Raw genomic sequence first — 19,761 nt, 5'->3', positions numbered from 1 at the left:
TTTACTTGTTTTACAGTTTGTGTGTGAATTTTTTAAAGACTATTTTGCGTACCAGAACAAATACATGTATATCACTACGCATGGTTACATTTGTCAGATTTTAAGCGCTTTTATGACTGAATTAAAATTATTGTTAAGGTTATTAGATCTATTTATGTTAAATGTCACGTTGAAAAAATCAAATGGGATAAATAGAATACTAGGATTAGCGTTGAATACAGAGAAGTTTATGTTGCTCGGCTCGAACACCGAAAGCGCTCGCCAAGGCTCGCGCTTCCGGCGTTCTAAGCCTCGCAACATAAACTTCTCTGTATTCAACGCTAACCTAGTATTCTCTATATGTTCGAGACCCAAAGGATGAATTGTTTTTTCCGCCTTTACCTGTCGGCTACAGACTTTGCAGTCAGTGTCACGGAACAGTTGGGACACATAAGTGACACTAGCAGGATTAGCAAGATGACATTTCATATCGACTTCTGCTTTTCTATTGCTCCTACAACAGTGCATAATTTCAAGCTACTGGAATCAACAAGAGTTCTGATACATAGGATTTCCTATCAGATTGACCGCATGGCGGCTACAGTCTTGTAGATGGCTTGGGAGCTATTGAACTCAGATCTAAGATGCTAGGATCTGGAGGGACCTCATCTTAAAGTTATTCTTCTATTACACTTCTGGCCATAACAGGCCGTCTTCCTATAACTGGTCGTATTCCTTTCGGAATTCGTCCCGGTTAGGAGTCTTGAAGTAAATGGATTAATCAAGTCAGAATTGAAGACTTCCAAGCATTCTACCGGCAAGGGTGGACCCCCTTAAGGTTACTCCTAGGGTTTTCACCTTTTTCTGCCATCACACCTCTGATTCCGGAGGTACCACTGTCAATCATATTTCGGTACTTGGCAAATCGATGACTTCACGACCTGTATTCTCCAGGATTTTAAAGGCGCCTTTTATTGGTTCAAGAAGAGGCTATATACTGTAGATAGGTCATAAACTTATAAGTGTTAAACACTTTCCTGTTCTACCAATGTTCAAGTGTGTTGGAAGTGGGAAAGTTCGGCTTGTCGTGATTTCTTTCCCCACCCATCCTTGACTAATGGTTCCGGCCACTGGTCGGTATTAACCGGTCCGGTCACCGATCTTTCTGCTCAGACGTCTGTTCTTAGTCCGTTTCAGCTTTATTTTTAAGTAAATTGTATTAATCTCAGGATTTTTCAATGACACAGATTTCCATCTTTTTGTCATTATTTACCACTATTCAGTGGTGTCTAGACTAGAAGATCTTGGCAAGAATATAGTTTATTCTACCACAACCTTCCTTACATCTTATACAGATGTGAGCAGAGAAGGTTAGGGACGATCACATAGAACAACGTATCTAGATTTTCTCAATTACAGTAAAACTGCGATAACTCAAGGAAGCACGGGACCGACATCGATGCTCGAGTAATCGCAGGTTTCGAGTAATCCATGGTATTATTTGTTTTCACTGTCTCGGTTCATAGTGCTAAATTCTGATCGCCAACACTTTATTTACATTTAAGACGGTGCTAGAGAAAGAAAAGGCTTTGTAAAAATCGCTTAAGGTTACAGTATAATAAACAAAACAATTAAGATGATCGTAAATTCATTTTATTATTTCAACATACACACAAAACATATATATAATCAAAAATATATCATCAATATTCACTGTACATGTAGCATAATTATTTTTAAAAAAGCACACAAGGTACGTACATGCGCATGAAAAAAACCCACTAAAAACAACATTATCACTACACACTTTGCATTTTATGTACATTAGTCAGACTTGTGTTGCGCAAAGTCAAGGATTGAAGATTGTCGCAACCCATTAGCTTCCCGGAACTGATGGCGGAAGACGTTTCGTGATGATTATCGATTGCTGGTAATTATTTAATTATCTTGAAAAAAGAAAATTCTTTTTAGCTGTTTTTCATTTACAACACATTTTCACGATTCCTTTGTGATGGTTTCAACTATCACACATCGGTCGTGGTTTACTTACAGACACGGAGGTGATCATATTATCACTCCTTGTATCTGGAAATCAGGAACTTATTCGTTCTTTGCAAGAGCAACAAATTTTCTCTATCGTCTTACTCATACCAGGTCGTCTCAATGCCCTGTTGGATGTTTTGTCTTGCAGTTCTTTCTGTAGAATTATTTTTCCGTTGGGTTCAAATAAATGTAATTGCGCATGTGCAGCAGTGATTTTGCAATGGCGTACAAAAATTGATGCATAGTATATCGAAGAACGTTGTTTATCATCTAACGCTAGTAATGAGCATGCGATCGTTGATCGCAGTATATACCGGTATGCTGAACAACGCCAATAATGCAGTTCACAGAAATCGATCCAGCAGGGTGTGCGATTGTTATACATTCGTCCACTTGACATGAACTGGAATATCTTGCATACTTGGTGAGTTTTTGGAATAACTGAGTTTTTGCCTTAATTTCATGCAATATACTTAATGAACCATGGGATTATGGTTCTACGACCTTTTACGTCTCCTGTACAATTATTTTCAGGAAACTTCTTCACAGGTCAAATATATCTCAGAGAGACATATTTTTACTGATCCAAACATGTGCCGCTACATGTCTGGTCATTATTTAGATATCTCTACAGAAGAACGTTTTTCTGTTAAGAGTTTCAATCCTTGTTACTTGTGCAAGGATAATTCCATCAGAACTGTATAAAGGTTCTATGGAAATTCTTTTTTGACGGGGTAATCGAGAGCATAGTTATTACCTTAATCACTGCTAGATACATAGAGGTTTTTCTCATCTTTTTCTTGATGATAAGAAATTTGTTCTTTTCTTCATCAAAGGATAAAGATTATACTTTCGTATACTTTGTTTTGTGTAAGTCATTAAAACTCTGTGCTGTCTTACCTATTTTGGAACTGATCAAAGCTATGGAACGTCAACACTATGTTTTTCGTTCCTTTACCTTCTTAAGCGGTTTTGGCTTGTGTTACATGTATTGGGATGCTTAATGAGCTTCCTATGAACCTTTTTCATCAGGCTTATTAACAGTTCCAATATAATTTTAAGACGGTTTTCCTTCTTATTATGGCTTTTACCATACGGAGAAGGGAAATTCATGCTTTTTCTGTTGAGTACGACCAATTCCAGTTGGATCTAATGTCCTCTTCACTTTGTTGTGTCAGCCAGGATTCCTTGCTTAATATCAAGTCCTCTATATGGCTTCTAAAAATACCTTCAAGTTTCCAAGTTTTTCTTAAACTGGTAGTCATGAAGATGAGGATAAACTTCTATGGGCAATCGGGGCTTTGAAGTTCTATCCCAGCAGTGTTAATCGAAGTCCATTCGAGGTTCTCAAAAGACACTCTTCATTTCCCTAAAAAAGGGGGGAGATGTGTCTGCGGCTTCTATTTCTCGGGGTAAGACCTCGACTAAGGAAAGTTACTCTTATCTCTATCTAAGGATTCATTCCTTTTTAGGATCTGACCGCATGAATTAAGTCTGTTTTGTGGGCATATATTATTAATCACACCCCACTTTTTGACCTGCTCTAAGCTGTTTTCTGGAGGAATCCGACCACCTTTGTCATCTTTTTATCTTCATTTTCTGAAGTGCCAACAATACAATTTGTATATGTTTGGGCTTGTTGTGGTTTCACTAACGGTAGTGTCTTCTTTACGACATAGACATATTACTTTGTCCGAGAAGTCATAATTAAAACCGTTTTAACGAAGATTACTTGATAACCCTTGTTTAGGGTTTTGCTATCATTAGCTGATAACCCTGTTTATGGGTTCTACTGTGTTGGGAAAATATATACGAACCTTCCCACCGCAGCTGCAAAATCAGCATGAGATAGCAGGTCAGTATTTATGACATTAAAACAAATTTTTAAAATAAAATTCATTTTAATTATTAATACTTACCTGCTTGGTAAGTCCCACCCCCCACCCCGCTATTCGATTAATATTTTTGTATATATATTGAAAGAATATTGAGGGTTGGTTACCGATTTTTGGCTAGGTTGCATTGCACTATGTTTAACCTGGCCTGTATTACGGTATTGAGGTGGCGGATTCCCAGTTAAAATTCCGGATGAGTTAATTCCCCTTGGAAAGAAGAAGCATGAGATAGCAGGTAAGTATTTAATAATTAAAATGAATTTTATTTAAAAAAATTGTTTTACTTAATGTTTTGCGAAATATTCTTTGATTTTGAGTATACATGTTAATATAAAGGTAAATACTAACAAGAGGAAAAGTGCCATCCCTGGTTAGCTTTATTGGACTGCAGAGACTGATATGGGACAACACTGTATGCACCTGCATTTAGCCCAGTTTTCCAAAAGCAAGGCTCAGATTATGATAGACTGCAAGTTTTTGCATTTCTTGTTCATTCCAGATTGCGTGTGGAGCCAATGTGAATGTGACTTATGGCAACACAGTGGCAGGTCTTTCCACCCCGTTGCACAAGGCTGTAGAGTAAGGAGTTTGCAATCTTTACCTGAGAATTTTGTTGTCAATACATTTGTATATACTGGTGATTGGCTGTTTACCAACATTTCATATAATCAGACCTTTTGCAATGCAGAAAACTGCAATAATATAAATGAGATGGGAAATGTAAAGCAAATATTGCAAAATGTGGCTGTGCTGTAGATGTTGTGGGGCATGCTGGACATTACATAATTTTGTTGCAATCCCTGTGTATGAACAATACATAACGTTCAGCCACGTTCTGGGAAAACTGGGCTAATTCATATCCATATACCGTAATGACTCATAAGTTTTCAGACAATTAAAAATAATACAAGATTTAGGTACGGAAAATAGTCACAAATGACAGGTATCCGAAAACTTAGAGACAAAAATTAAATGCACAATAGTGTTTCTACTTTAAAATAAAAACAACTTCACAGCTTTCCTTACTCTTGCTTGAAATGATACAGAATAAAAAAGGACAAACATTCAACATACTGCTTTTTTAATAGGAAGATATGATTAAAAATACTGTTGGGTGAAGCAATTGTTTTCTACCGGTATACATGGTTATTGAATATTCACCCAATTACGCAAATGTTATGGTCCATTGCCCTCAGGCATGCGTCACCCTAGTTTTATGACCTTAATCCGTTTGTAAAACCCCCATGATCAAAGTGTCACAAGATAAGTGAATTCAGTGCAGAAATCTGGTAAAAGCGCGCTGTAAAATATAGTGTCTAAAAATTAAGAGTCTCGAAAAATAATTATTTTGGCCAAAACAGAGGGTGTCCGAAAACTTAGAGTGTCCGAAGACTTAGAGTTATTACGGTAGTGCTGTCCAAGCAGTCTGCTAATCAGGGGTTACACTTTACACTTTTATGTTATTTTTTGTTTAAAGGAAATGTCTTGTAAGTGAAAATCCAGTGTAGGCGGAAAGTGTGGTCCCAGATAAACCAGTGTAGACTGCATAGGCTAATTGGGATGACACTTTAAGCACATGCATTAAGTCCAAGTTTCCAAGAATGAGGCTCCATTTAACCAAGATATCTAATGTAGGATTGGAGACGTTTCAATTGTGGAGAGTCTGATCAAGGCTGGGGCTGATGTGAATGCTGTGAACACAAAGACAGGTCTCCAGCCCCTCCAAGTGGCCGTCCACTACAGGGGTAAGTATGTAAGGGGGCTGTACACTTAAGGGGTAAGTAGGTCAGGTGGCTGCACCACTACAGGAGTAATTAGGTCAGGGGGCTTTACCACTACAGGGTAAGTAGGTCAGGGGGGGTTATACCACTACAGGGGTAAGTATGTAAGGGGGCTGTACACTTAAGGGGTAAGTAGGTCAGGTGGCTGTACCACTACAGGGGTAAGTAGGTCAGCGGGATATACCACAAGAGTGGTATGCAAGGGGGCTGTGCATTTAAGTGGTAAGTAGGTCAGGTGGCTGTACAACTACAGGGGTAAGTAGGTCAGGGGGGCTATACCACGACAGGGGTATGTAAGGGGGCTGTACACTTAAGGGGTAAGTAGGTCAGGTGACTGTACCACTACAGGGGCAAGAAGGTCAGGTGTCTGTACCAACTCGGGGATAAGTAGGTCAGATGGCTGTACCAATACAGGGGTTAATAAGTCAGAGGGCTATACCACTACAAGGGTCAGTAGTTCAGGGGGCTTTACCACTAAAGTGGTAAGTAGGCCAGGGGGCTGTACCACAAAAGGGGTAAGTATGTCGGGTGGCTGTACCAATACAGGGGTAAATAGGTCAGGGGGCTATACTGTCGCAGGGGTAAGTAGGTCAGATGGCTGTACCACTAAAGGGGTCAGTAGTTCAGGGGGCTTTACCACTACATGGGTAAGTATGTCAGGGGGGGGGGGCTATATTGCTACAAAGGCAAGTATGTAAGGTGGCTGTACCACTACAGGGGAAAGTTGTTCAGTTGGTTGTAAGTAGTTCAGGAGGCTTTACCACTACAGGGGTAAGATGGTCAGGGACTGTACCGCCACAGGGTTAAGTAGATCATGGGGCTTTATTACTGTAGGGGTTGCGGCTGTACCAATACAGGGATAAACGTCAGGGGGCTAAACCACTACAGGGGTAAGTAGGTCAGATAGCTGTACCACTGCATGGGTCAGTAGTTTAAGGGGCTGTACGACTACAGGGGTAAGTAGGTCAGGGGGCTGTAGTTAGTTCATGGGGCTTTACCACTACAGGGTAAGTAGGTCAGGGAATGTACCACTACAGGGTTAAGTATGTAAGGGGGCTGTACACTTAAGGGGTAAGTAGGTCAGGTGGCTGTAAGTAGTCCATGGGGCTTTACCACTACAGGGTAAGTAGGTCAGTGAATGTACCACTACAGGGTTAAGTATGTAAGGGGACTGTACACTTAAGGGGTAAGTAGGTCAGGTGGCTGCACCACTACAGGGGTAATTAGGTCACATGGCTGTAGGTAGTTCATGGGGCTTTACCACTACAGGGTAAGTAGGTCAGGGACTGGACCACTACAGGGTTAAGTATGTAAGGAGCTGTACAATTAAGGGGTTAGTAGGTCAGGTCGCTGTACCACTACTGGGGTAGGGGGCTTTACCACTTCAAGGGTAAGTGAATGGTATGTATACTGAAGGGGTAAGTAGGTAATGAGGTTGTACACTTAAGGGGTAAGTAGGTCAGGCGGCTGTACCACTTAAGGGGTAAGTATGTAAGGGGGCTGTACACTTAAGGGGTAAGTAGTTCAGGGGGCTATACCACAACAGGGGAAAATAGAACGGGGGGGGGGGCTATACCACAAGAGGGGTAAGTAGATCTTGGTGCTATACCACTACAGGGGTAAGTAGGTCAGGGGAATGTACCACTACAGGGGTTAGTAGGTCAGGGGGCTATACCACTACAGGGGTAAGTAGGTAAGGTCAGAAGAAACATGACAAACACTGGTAGAAATTTTCAGTTGGTTTGTATGACCTGATTTTGTTTAATTAAGATCTTGGCTCACTCAGATTCTTTATTCATCTGTTTGCAGACTGTTTCAGATTGCAAGCTTTCTTGACCAAAATTATTGCCTATTTTAATGACTGTAAAAGAAAGGAGAGAACTTATATATTTAATTGATTTTTATTTTTTGCTCACCTGATTGCTCAGGTGAGCTTTTGTGACCGGTCTTTGTCCGTCGTCCGTCCGTCCGTCTGTTAACATTTGTTCGTAAACACTTTAGAAGTCACATTTATTGTCGGATCTTCATGAAACTTGGTCATAAGCTTCGTCCCAATAAAATCTGGGTCGAGTTCGAAACTGGGTCGTGCCGGGTCAAAAACTAGGTCACTAGGTCAAAAAAAAAATGAAAAAACTTGTAAACACTGTAGAAGTCACATTTCATGCCCAATCTTCATGTAACTTTGTCAAAATGTTTGTCTTAATGATATGTTGGTTGAGTTCAAAAGTGATTCTGGTCCATTTAAAAACATGGCCGCCAGTGGGCGGGGCAGTTTTCCTTATATGGCTATAGAGAAACCTTGTAAACACTCTGGAAGTCACAATTTTTGCCCAATCATCATGAAAGTTGGTCGAAACATTGGTTTTATTGATTTCTTGAACAAGTTCGAAAATGGTCCAGATCGGTGAAAAAACATGGCCGCCAGTGGGCGGGGCATTTTTCTCTATATGTATATAGTGTAAACATGTCAACCCTCTAGAAGTCACATTTTTGGCCCAATTTTCATGAAATTTGTCAGAACTTTTGTTACCTAGATACGTGAGTTAAGTTTGAAAATGGTTCCGGTCCGTTGAAAAACATGGTTGCCAGGGGGACGGGGCAGTTTTCCTTATATTTATATAGTAAAAAGGCTTTTAAACAATCATGAATTAAGGTCATGTAACATGCAAGACAACTCTTCTAAATATTGCATTTAAGTTTACAGTAGTTACTCCCCTTTGATTATTAATGTAATAATTATAATACAGTGTAGTTCTGTGTATCATTTATGTGTTAATTGTTATTCGAGGTTGGATGTTTTTATGCCCCCTTTCGAAGAAAAGGGGGCATATTGTGATCGGACTGTCTGTCTGTCCGTCTCTCCGTCACACTTTGCGTTTAGGTTTCGAAAAATGCTCATAACTTCTATGTCCCTTGAGATATAACCTTCATATTTGGTATGCATTTGTTTATGGAAATGGCCTTTCCATACGCACAAATTTTTTTACCCCTGTGACCTTGACCTTAAACTTAGAGTCAATACATTGGTTTTATTAGCTCCACTGGCCAAAGGCCAGCGGGGCTTATGTCTTGGTCCTGTGTCCGTCGTGTGTGCGTCCGTGCGTTAACTTTTTCTTTAAACATCTTCTTCTCCTAAACTACTGGTCCAATTCTGATGAAATTTCTCAGGAATGTTCCTGTGGTGAACCTCTTTCAAATTTGTTCAAATTATGCCCCTGGGGTCAAATTTGACTTTGCCCCTGGGGGTCAAAAAATTGAAAATTTACTTATATAAGGCCTATTTTGTGCAAACTTTATAAATCTTCTTGTCAAGAACCATTGGGCCTAGGGCTACTAAACTTGGTATGTACTGACATCTTATAGTCCTCTACTAAGTTTGTTCAAATTATGCCCCTGCGGTCAAATTTTACCCTGCCCCGGGGGGTCAAAAAATTGAAAATTTGCTTATATAAGGCCTATTTTGTGCAAACTTTTAAAATCTTCTTGTCCATAACCGTATGGAGTAGGGCTACCAAATTTGGTATGTAGTGACATCTTATAGTCCTCTACCAAGTTTGTTCAAATTATGCCCCTGGGGTCAAATTTGACCCTGCCCCGGGGGGTTAAAAAATTGAAAATTTGCTATATAAGGCCTATTTTGTGCAAACTTTAAAAATCTTCTTGTCAATAACCATTGGGCCTAGGGCTACCAAATTTGGTATGTAGTGACATCTTATAGTTTTCTACCAAGTTTGTTCAAACTATGCCCCTGGGGTCAAATTTGAACCTGTCCCGGGGGGTTAAAAAAAAAAAAATTTGCTTTTATAAGGCCTATTTTGTGCAAACTTTAAAAATCCTCTTGTCCATAACCATTGCGCTTAGGGCTACCAAATTTTCTATGTAGTGACATCTTATAGTCCTCTACCAAGTTTGTTCAAATTATGCCTCTGGGGTCAAATTTGACCCTGCCCCGGGGGGTTAAAAAATAGAAAATTTACTAATATAAGGCCTACTTTGTGCAAACTTTAAAATCTTTTTAACCATAACCTTTGGGCCTAGGGCTACCAAATTTGCTATGTAGTGACATCTTATAGTCTTCTACCAAGTTTGTTCAAATTATGCCCCTGGGGTCACATTTGACTCTGCCCCGTGGGGTAAAAAAATTGAACATTTGCTTATATAAGGCCTATTTTGTGAAAACTTTAAAAATCTTCTTGTCCATAACCATTGGGCCAAGGGCTACCAAATTTGGTATGTAGTGACATCTTATTGTCCTCTACCAAGTTTGTTCAAATTAAGCCCCTGGGGTCAAATTTGACCCTGCCCCGGGGTCAAAAAATTATAGATTTGCTTATATAAGGCCTATTTTGTGAAGACTTTAAAAATCTTCTTGTCCATAACCATTGGGCCTAGGGCAACCAAATTTGGTATGTAGTGTCATCTCATAGTCCTCTACCAAGTTTGTTCAAATTATGCCCCTGGGGTCAAATTTGACCCCGCCCTGGGGGATCAAAAAATTGAAAATTTGCTTATATAAGTCCTTGTGCAAACTTAAAAAATCTTCTCATCCATAACCGTATGGCATAGCGCTACCAAATTTGGTATGTAATGACATCTTATAGTCCTCTACCAAGTTTGTTCAAATTAAGCCCCTGGGATCAAATTTGACTGTTCCCCAGGGGTCACAAAATTGAACATTTGCTTATATTGGGCCCATTTTGTGCAAACTATAAAAATCTTCTTGTCCATAACCATTGGGCCTATTTCTATCAAATTTGGTAGGTAGTGACATCTAATAGTGCTTTACTTAGTTTTTTCAAATTATGCCCCTGGGAACAAATTTGACCTTGCCCCAGGGGTCACAAAAATGAACATATGCTTAAATAAGGCCTATTTTGTGCAAACTTCAAAAATCTTCTTGTTCTTAATTATAGAGCCTAGGGCACCTAAATTTGGTATGCTGTGATATCTAATAGTTCTCTACCAAATTTGTTCAAATTATTCCCCAGGGCTCAAATTTGACCCTGTCCCGGGAGGTCACAAAACTGAACATATGACGTTTACCAGGGGAGATTACTGCGGCCATGTGGCTGTGACCAACAACAACAACAACATCTTGTAAACATGAGATAAAACCCTGTCATTTAGTGCCATTTTAGATCAGATGGTGACTGCTTAAAAAGGAATTGAAGTAAGAACATGTGTTCTGAATGTTTTTCTTATAAACTGCAAAAAGTCTGGATTTATTTAAATATGTCGAAAGTGACCATATATCCGGATAAAAAAAATTTGGATGACATTTTTATTTAATGTCCTTTTTGTAGTGTTTAAGCCAGTTTAATAATATCTTATTGATTTTAAAACACAACTTCCATGAACTTAATTGTTTCCAGAAAAGTCAATATATGATACTGCATTGTAAACTCAAACTTTGTATCCAAGAGGTGTTGGAATTAATGAAGTGCAATGTTTTTAACTATCGTATATGCTGCTTTTTAATAACTAATGATTCATTGTTCCATTTGTGAATTTTGACTCATGAATTGTGGAGATATGATTGTCAATTGCTCAACGATCCATATAAATTTCTGATCATTTTATAATTTTCTTAATATAAGTTATGAATTGATCTTAAAAGTCAAATGTATTACTTAATTAAATACATTTATAAATATAAGACATAATCTTTAGATTATCATAATATTCTCAGGCCTGTTGGTCTAAGGGATGTGTGAGTTGTTAATTATATTTATGCCCCTCTTCAAAGAAGAGGGTGTTTATTGTTTTGCACATGTTGGTCCGTCCGTCGTCCGTATGTCTGTCCACCAGATGGTTTCTGGATGATAACTCAAGAATGCTTAGGCCTAGGATCATGACACTTCATAGGTACATTGATCATGACTCGCAGATGACCCCTGTTGATTTTGAGGTCACTAGGTCAAAGGTCAAGGTCACGGTGACCCGAAATAGTAAAATGTTTTCCGGATGATAACTCAAGAACGCTTATGCCTATGATCATGAAACTTCATAGGTACATTGATCATGACTCGCAGATGACCCCTATTGATTTTCAGGTCACTAGGTCAAAGGTTAAGGTCACGGTGACCGGAAATAGTAAAATGGTTTCCGGCAACAAAGAAAAAAATAAAATATTAAATATTTCTGACAATGGTGGAGCCGATAGGGGACATATATTGCTTGGCAATAGTCATGTTTTATTATGATAACTCAAGAACGTTTTATGCCTAGGATCATGAAACTTCATAGGTGCATTGATCATGATTCGCAGATGACCCCTATTGATTCTCAGGTGAAAAGTCAAGGTCACTGTGACCTGAAATAGTAAAATGTTTTCTGGATGATAACTCAAGAACGCTTATTCCAAGGATCATGAAACTTCATAGGTACATGGATCATGACTTGCAGATTACCCCTATTGATTATCAGGTCACTAGGTCAAAGGTCACGGTGACTCAACTTAGAAAAATGGTTTCCGGATTACAACTCAAGAACGCTTACGCCTAGGATCATGAAACTTCATAGGTACATTTATCATGACTCGCAGATGACCCCTATTGACTTTCAGGTCACTAGGTCAAAGGTCAAGGTCACGGTGACTTCACACAGTAAAATGGTTTCCGGATGATAACTAAAGAAAGCTTACGCCTAGTATCATGAAATTTTATAGGAACATTAATCATGACTCACAGATGGACCCCTATTGATTTTTAGGTCACTAGGTCAAAGGTCAAGGTCACAGTGCCAAAAAACGTATTCACTCAATGGCTGCCACTACAACTGACAGCCCATATGGGGGGGGGGGCATGCATGTTTTACAAACAGCCCTCGTTTGAGATGATTCTTTACAAAGAAAGATGCTACTGTTGTATTTGTTATAAATGTGTGAAAGGCTCTACGAAGGAACCAGAGAATATTAACCCTTTACCAATCACCAACAGGATTTTACGGGTTTATAGCTGACGACTTTATAAATAATTATGATAAAATGAGAAATTGCTCAATATGAGCAATTTCTCCTTTTATCACAATTATTTCTACCCTACTTGATTATTTCCTTAATATTCAATTACAATTTAATTGTCATTTGCAACCTTTTTCAAATTGGGAAAGTCCAAAATGTGTCGTTTGGTAAAGGGTTAAGGCATTTTGATTCCTACCGGTCTTGTGAATCTGTTTCAAATCAAATGCGTATATTTGATCTTCAGCATCTAAAAATATGTGAAATAGAAAGAACGACAATATCTTTTGGAGAGATAAATGTACCTACGTTATAAGCAATGGGACTGTGCTTCAAAGGAACTATTCCCGGGCTTTTTAGTCTGTTTAGTTAACACGGTAGTAACTTTTTCCATATATAAAAATGCTCATCCTTCCAACTTTAAGCGCCCAGTGGGACGAGGGATAGACAGAGAAAGTCACATGCTTGAGTACATTTCAGCCCATGCGCATTGCGCGTTTTTTTCGCATTAAAAAACAGTGGAGCGATACAGGGCCATCATGGCCCTCTTGTTGATTTCTTGACACGTTGGAAAATGACTCAGTAGGTGAAACACACATTTTAGCTCACCTGATTGCTCAGGTGAGGTTTTAGGATTGGTCTTTGTCCGCTGTCCATCCGTCCACACTTGGTTTGTAAACACTCTAGCATTCACATTTCTCAAGCATTCTTTATCAAAGTTGCAGAAAGATCTCAGTCAATTTTGATGATGAGCAAAATAACATAATTAATGCCATAATAATTGCCCTTAGATTGTCTGAATTTTCATTATATTATACAAAATCCTTGTAAGCAAAGTTTGATGTTTGGTAAGGGGGGGTCAACTCAAAATATAGGTCACCATTTCAAATCTTACAAAAACAAAAACACTCCTTACGCCAGAGTTTTGGTTCAACAATGATGAAACTTGACCAGGATGTTTGTCTGGTCAATATCTAGGTCAAGTTTGACATTAGGTAAAGATTGAATGAACCGACTCCTCTCAGGTGAGCAAACTAGGGACATTTTGGCCCTCTTGTAATGTTAGTTTCTTTAGCCGTTTATTCCATGTATATGAAAACAAATTTTTGTGGCCTCCACCTCTATAGTGGGGGACATATTGTTTTTGCCCTGTCTGTTGGTCTGCCTGTTGGTTTGTTTGCTCCAACTTTAACATTTTGCCATAACTTTTGCAATATTGAAGATAGCAACTTTATATTTAGCCTGCATGTGTATCTCATGGAGCTGCACATTTTGAGTGGTGAAAGGTCAAGGTCATCCTTCAAGGTCAAAGGTAAAAAAAAATCAAAGCGGCGCAGAAGGGGACATAGTGTTTCCGACAAACACATTTCTTGTTTCAATATAAAGATTTTCATCAGAATTAACTTTTTATTGTGCAGTAATGACAACCTTATTGTCCCCTACCGGTTTCACCGGAGGGGACTTATGGTTTGCGCTCTGTGTGTCCGTCAGTCTGTGAGTCTGTCACACTTTTCTGGATCCTGCGATAACTTTAAAAGTTCTTAATATTTTTAAATGAAACTTGAAACATGGATAGATGGCAATATGGACATTATGCATGTCATCTCATTTTGTTCCTACGTCAAAAATTCTGGTTGCTATGGCAACAAAGAAAAAAAATAAAATATTAAATATTTCTGACAATGGTGGAGCCGATAGGGGACATATATTGCTTGGCAATAGTCATGTTTTATTATGCTTTGGCAAATAATCAAGATTTCACGACCCTAAATTAATGGCTGATGGAAAGTGGAATCTTTCCTAATACTGTTTAAAACTGATATCTTTAATAAGTAATCATCAATTACTTGCAGGTTCTGATGGTCATGTTATTGAAGTAGTGCGGCTATTGATTGATGCTGGTGCTGACGTGAATGCAGGAAAGTTTTCAGCACTTCATTCTGCTGTACTTGCAAACCTTGGAACTACAAATGCCAGCACAGAGCTTGAGGAATACCTGATATCACGAGGCGCCAATGTGTTTGCCAAGGACGAGAAACAGAGGTTGCCTTTGCATTACGCCTTCATCACGCAGTCAGAGTAAGCATCCTGTGACTTTGTATATGATGAATTATAACGGTGTGTTTGTGTTTTGTAAAAATCTGCCTGTTCTGAATATTGCTTTTAATGATAAACAATCTGTAAGATATTCATGTTCACATTTTCCTTGAGAAGATAATGCAGGAGACTCCTCTCAATGACCACCATACCCCTAACTTTATCCATGGAAGGCCCATTTCCAACTTGAGATTTGCTGATGATATTTACCTCATGGGTGTCTCCAGCAGTGAACTTCAAGATCTCACCAACAGACTCTTTCTATGAAAGGGCAAGAGCATACAGGATGGAGGTCAGCACGGAGAAGTTGAAGATTATGGTGAACAGCACGACCAACAACAGCACAGGCATCCTCCTGAATGTAGAGAAGCTATAAGAAGTGACCAGCTTCAAGTACTTGGCCGCAACTTGTCCAAAGATGGTACCAGTACTGCTGAGGTCCAAATAAGAATTGCCATGGCTACGGCAGCGATGGCTAGACGAAGCAGGTTTTGAACAAGCAATTCCATAAGCTTTCCCACCAAGTACAGGCTCTATAAGTCCCTCGTAGTCTCCAACCTACTCTAGGCTGTGAGACCTGGACGCTTCACGCGGACACTGATCACTGGATACAGGCATTTGAACCTAAATGTCTCCAAACACTGCTCTGCATCTCCTATACGGAGCACAAGATCAACGAGTATGTCCGGAACATGACTGCAGCACTTGTTGGTCCACAAGAGCCCCTACTGACGACCGTCAAATGACAAAAGTTGTCTTGGTTAGGACATGTCACCAGGCACAACACTCTTTGAAAGACTGTTATCCAGGGCACGCTAGAGAGAGGTCAACATTGAGGCCGTCAGAAGAAAAGCTGGATGGATAATGGAAAAGAATGGACATCCCTTCCCATGGATGAATTACTCTAAGCAGCACACAACAGACCTGACTGGAGGAGGATTTCTGTATCGTTGTCGCTCATATCTCCCAAAAGGCCAAACGGGTCAAGGGATTGATGATGATAAAGATGAAGATATTTATTGACTTGTATGTAATGTACTGTTAAATATGTCTTATATATGTTGGATAGAATAATGTAGAATAATCCAGTTTCAAAAACGAAATTGATATGTCTGCTTACATTATAACAATATATCACTTGAATGTCAAACGTGCTCAGAATATTTGTCCCAATGATATCTCAGTTTAAAGCTTGGTGGCGTGGAATCAAACACTAGGTCACTGGATCAAATTAAAGAAAAGCTTGAGATTGCTCTAGAGGCCACCCATAGTGCTCTATCTCAACAAAACTTGGTCAAAACATTTAAGGCCTTGTTGGTCTCAGGTGAGCACCTACGGGCCTTTGGCCCTCTTGTTTTATTTTAGTTTAGTTTTTTCTAAGATAAGGCAGTTGACAGCCTGCTGTAAAAATTCAAAACAACAAAGAACTTACTAACCTTTAACTCCTATTGTAGCCCAGAGAGTGTGAGTCGCCTGGACCCTATAGAGCTGTGCAGTGTTCTTACAGACGCTATGAACAACAAGGAGTTGGATGCACGAGACGAACAGGGTCGCTCCCCTCTACACCTGGCGGCCATGCGGGGGGCTACCATCTCCTGTGTGCACCTGCTCCAGGTAGGTCCTGATGTGGTCTGTACTTGTTGATGGGATGCAGGGGTGTCATTGACAAATTAATGATCAATGGTGATTTTTATTCATCAGGTGTACCTTGTCAAAATGAACCCTGATAAAGTTTTGAAGGGGTTTAAGGTACACAATTGTTTTTTATCCCTCGCCATAGGCGGAGAAATATTGTTTTGGCCTTGTCCGTCCGTCCGTCTTTCCGTCCGTCTGTCCGTCCGTCCGGCACTTTTGTGTCCAGAGCCATATCTTGGAAGTGCTTTGGCGGATTTGATTGAAACTTGGTATGAGTATATATATGGATTAGAGGATGATGCAGGCCAAATGGAATTGTACACCATTGGATAATAACGGAGTAATGGCCCTTTGTATCTTGAAAAAATGCTTGTTTGTGTCCGGAGCCATATCTTTGAAGTGCTTTGGAAGATTTTATTAAAACTTGGTGGGAGTATATAAATGGATAAGAGGATGATGCACGTTGGCGTTGTCCAACCGTCCAGAAATATTTGTGTCCAAATTGGCGGGGGATATCAATTCAACGAATTTGCTTGTTTGTTTTAGTTTCAAAATAAAGACAGAAAAAATGAGAAAATTATGGGATGTGTATTTTGACCTTCACAAGTCTGATGGTTCAGGGATTGCCTTGCTATAAAAACTAGTTTTATTTATGAATCACTTTCACAATGTAGATTTTATCTTTTCATTTTAAATACTGTCTCAGAATACACTATTGCGTAAGTTCCAGAGTGAGATTAGCGTTCAATGTATTCAAACAAGGTTTGTTCAACAATGATAATTTGTATATGGATGTCAGTTTGCATTGTGGAATTAATTTAAATTTGAATGGAAAAAATCTTTCACATTGGATACTTATTTTAGTTTTACTGCACTTAACATTGAATATTGAAAAAATTATTGAAGTCTTTTATTTTTTCAATTGCAGTGTTCAGTTTAAGAATAAATACTGTAAACATTGCCTGTATTTTTCAGAGGAATGTTCCTCTGTTGAGCACTGACAAGGATGGCCACACTGCATTGTCTCTGGCTGTCAAGTATAAACATGACAGGTAGGCGGTTATGTGCCCATGTGCAGTGACATCAGTTCATGCTGACCTTTTGCAACTCATATTTTTAGACATGCATTTAATTAATAAACATATGATGCTTTGCGACATATAGACCATGTTTATAATTACATGTACTCTGTACATTCAATCAAGGCTGTCATTATATCAAACACAGGTGTCAGCTGCTAATGGCCCACGCTCTGTACATTCAATCAAGGCTGTCATAGCAAACACAGGTGTCAGCTGCTAATGGCCCACGCTCTGTACATTCAATCAAGGCTGTCATTATATCAAACACAGGTGTCAGCTGCTAAAGGCACATGCTCTGAACACTCAATCAAGGCTGTCATTATAGCAAACACAGGTGTCAGCTGCTAAAGGCCCACGCTCTGTACATTCAATCAAGGCTGTCATTACAGCAAACACAGGTGTCATCTTCTAAAGGCCCACGCTATGTTCACTCAATCAAGGCTGTCATTATACCCAACACAGGTTTCAGCAGCTGAAGGCCCACACTCTGTACACTCAATCAAGGCTGTCATTATATCAAACACAGGTGTCAGCTGCTAATGGCCCACGCTCTGTACATTCAATCAAGGCTGTCATAGCAAACACAGGTGTCAGCTGCTAATGGCCCACGCTCTGTACATTCAATCAAGGCTGTCATAGCAAACACAGGTGCAGCTGCTAAAGGCACACGCTTTGTACACTCAATCAAGGCTGTCATTATATCAAACACAGGTGTCAGCTGCTAATGGCCCACGCTCTGTACATTCAATCAAGGCTGTCATTATATCATACACAGGTGTCAGCTGCTAAAGGCACATGCTCTGAACACTCAATCAAGGCTGTCATTATAGCAAACACAGGTTTCAGCAGCTGAAGGCCCACACTCTGTACACTCAATCAAGGCTGTCATTATAGCAAAAACACAGGTGTCAGCTGCTTAAGGTCCACGCACTGTACACTCAATCAAGGCTGTCATTATAGCAAACAGGTGTCAGCTGCTAACGGCCCACGCACTGTACACTCAATCAAGGCTGTCATTGTAGCAAACAGGTGTCAGCTGCTTACGGCCCACGCACTGTACACTCAATCAAGGCTGTCATTGTAGCAAACACAGGTGTCAGCTGCTTACGGCCCACGCACTGTACACTCAATCAAGGCTGTCATTATAGCAAACAGGTGTCAGCTGCTAACGGCCCACGCACTGTACACTCAATCAAGGCTGTCATTGTAGCAAACACAGGTGTCGGCTTTTGAAGGCCCACACTATACACTCAATCAAGGCTGTCAATATAGCAAACACAGGTGTCAGCTGTCAAAGGCCCAGGCTGTCATTATATCAAACACAGGTGCAGCTGCTAAAGGCACACGCTCTGTACACTCAATCAAGGCTGTCATTATAGCAAACACAGGTGTCATCTTCTAAAGGCCCACGCTATGTACACTCAATCAAGGCTGTCATTATAGCAAACACAGGTGTCATCTTCTAAAGGCCCACGCTATGTACACTCAATCAAGGCTGTCATTACAGCAAACACAGGTGTCATCTTCTAAAGGCCCACGCTATGTACACTCAATCAAGGCTGTCATTATAGCAAACACAGGTTTCAGCAGCTGAAGGCCCACACTCTGTACACTCAATCAAGGCTGTCATTATAGCAAAAACACAGGTGTCAGCTGCTTAAGGTCCACGCACTGTACACTCAATCAAGGCTGTCATTATAGCAAACAGGTGTCAGCTGCTAATGGCCCACGCACTGTACACTCAATCAAGGCTGTCATTGTAGCAAACAGGTGTCAGCTGCTAACGGCCCACGCACTGTACACTCAATCAAGGCTGTCATTGTAGCAAACACAGGTGTCAGCTGCTAACGGCCCACGCACTGTACACTCAATCAAGGCTGTCATTATAGCAAACAGGTGTCAGCTGCTAACGGCCCACGCACTGTACACTCAATCAAGGCTGTCATTGTAGCAAACACAGGTGTCGGCTTTTGAAGGCCCACACTATACACTCAATCAAGGCTGTCATTATAGCAAACACAGGTGTCAGCTGTCAAAGGCCCAGGCTGCCATTATAGCAAACACAGGTGTCAGCTGCTAAAGGCCCACGCTCTGTACACTCAATCAAGGCTGTCATTATAGCAAACACAGGTGTCAGCTGTCAAAGGCCCAGGCTGCCATTATAGCAAACACAGGTGTCAGCTGCTAAAGGCCCACGCTCTGTACACTCAATCAAGGCTGTCATTATATCAAACACAGGTTTCAGCAGCTGAAGGCCCACACTCGGTACACTCAATCAAGGCTGCCATTTT

At 40.1% G+C, this 19,761-nt stretch overlaps 1 protein-coding gene across 3 annotated transcripts in view; it reads left to right on the top strand.

The window, feature by feature from the left end:
* Positions 1-19,761, top strand: part of LOC127872886 (poly [ADP-ribose] polymerase tankyrase-like) — a 255,395-nt gene that overhangs the window by 134,473 nt on the left and 101,161 nt on the right. For all 3 annotated transcript variants that reach the window (XM_052416370.1, XM_052416369.1, XM_052416368.1), the window contains 5 exons: positions 4,417-4,496; positions 5,553-5,662; positions 14,510-14,735; positions 16,208-16,367; positions 17,364-17,440. In XM_052416370.1, the coding sequence (XP_052272330.1) occupies positions 4,417-4,496; positions 5,553-5,662; positions 14,510-14,735; positions 16,208-16,367; positions 17,364-17,440 (653 nt within the window). The remainder of the gene's footprint in view (positions 1-4,416; positions 4,497-5,552; positions 5,663-14,509; positions 14,736-16,207; positions 16,368-17,363; positions 17,441-19,761) is intronic.

This window comes from Dreissena polymorpha, chromosome 3 (genome assembly GCF_020536995.1).
Source record: "Dreissena polymorpha isolate Duluth1 chromosome 3, UMN_Dpol_1.0, whole genome shotgun sequence".
NCBI lineage: Eukaryota > Metazoa > Mollusca > Bivalvia > Myida > Dreissenidae > Dreissena > Dreissena polymorpha.
The sequence above is the reverse complement of the archived record's forward strand: the minus strand, read 5'-3'. Positions and strand labels throughout refer to the sequence as shown.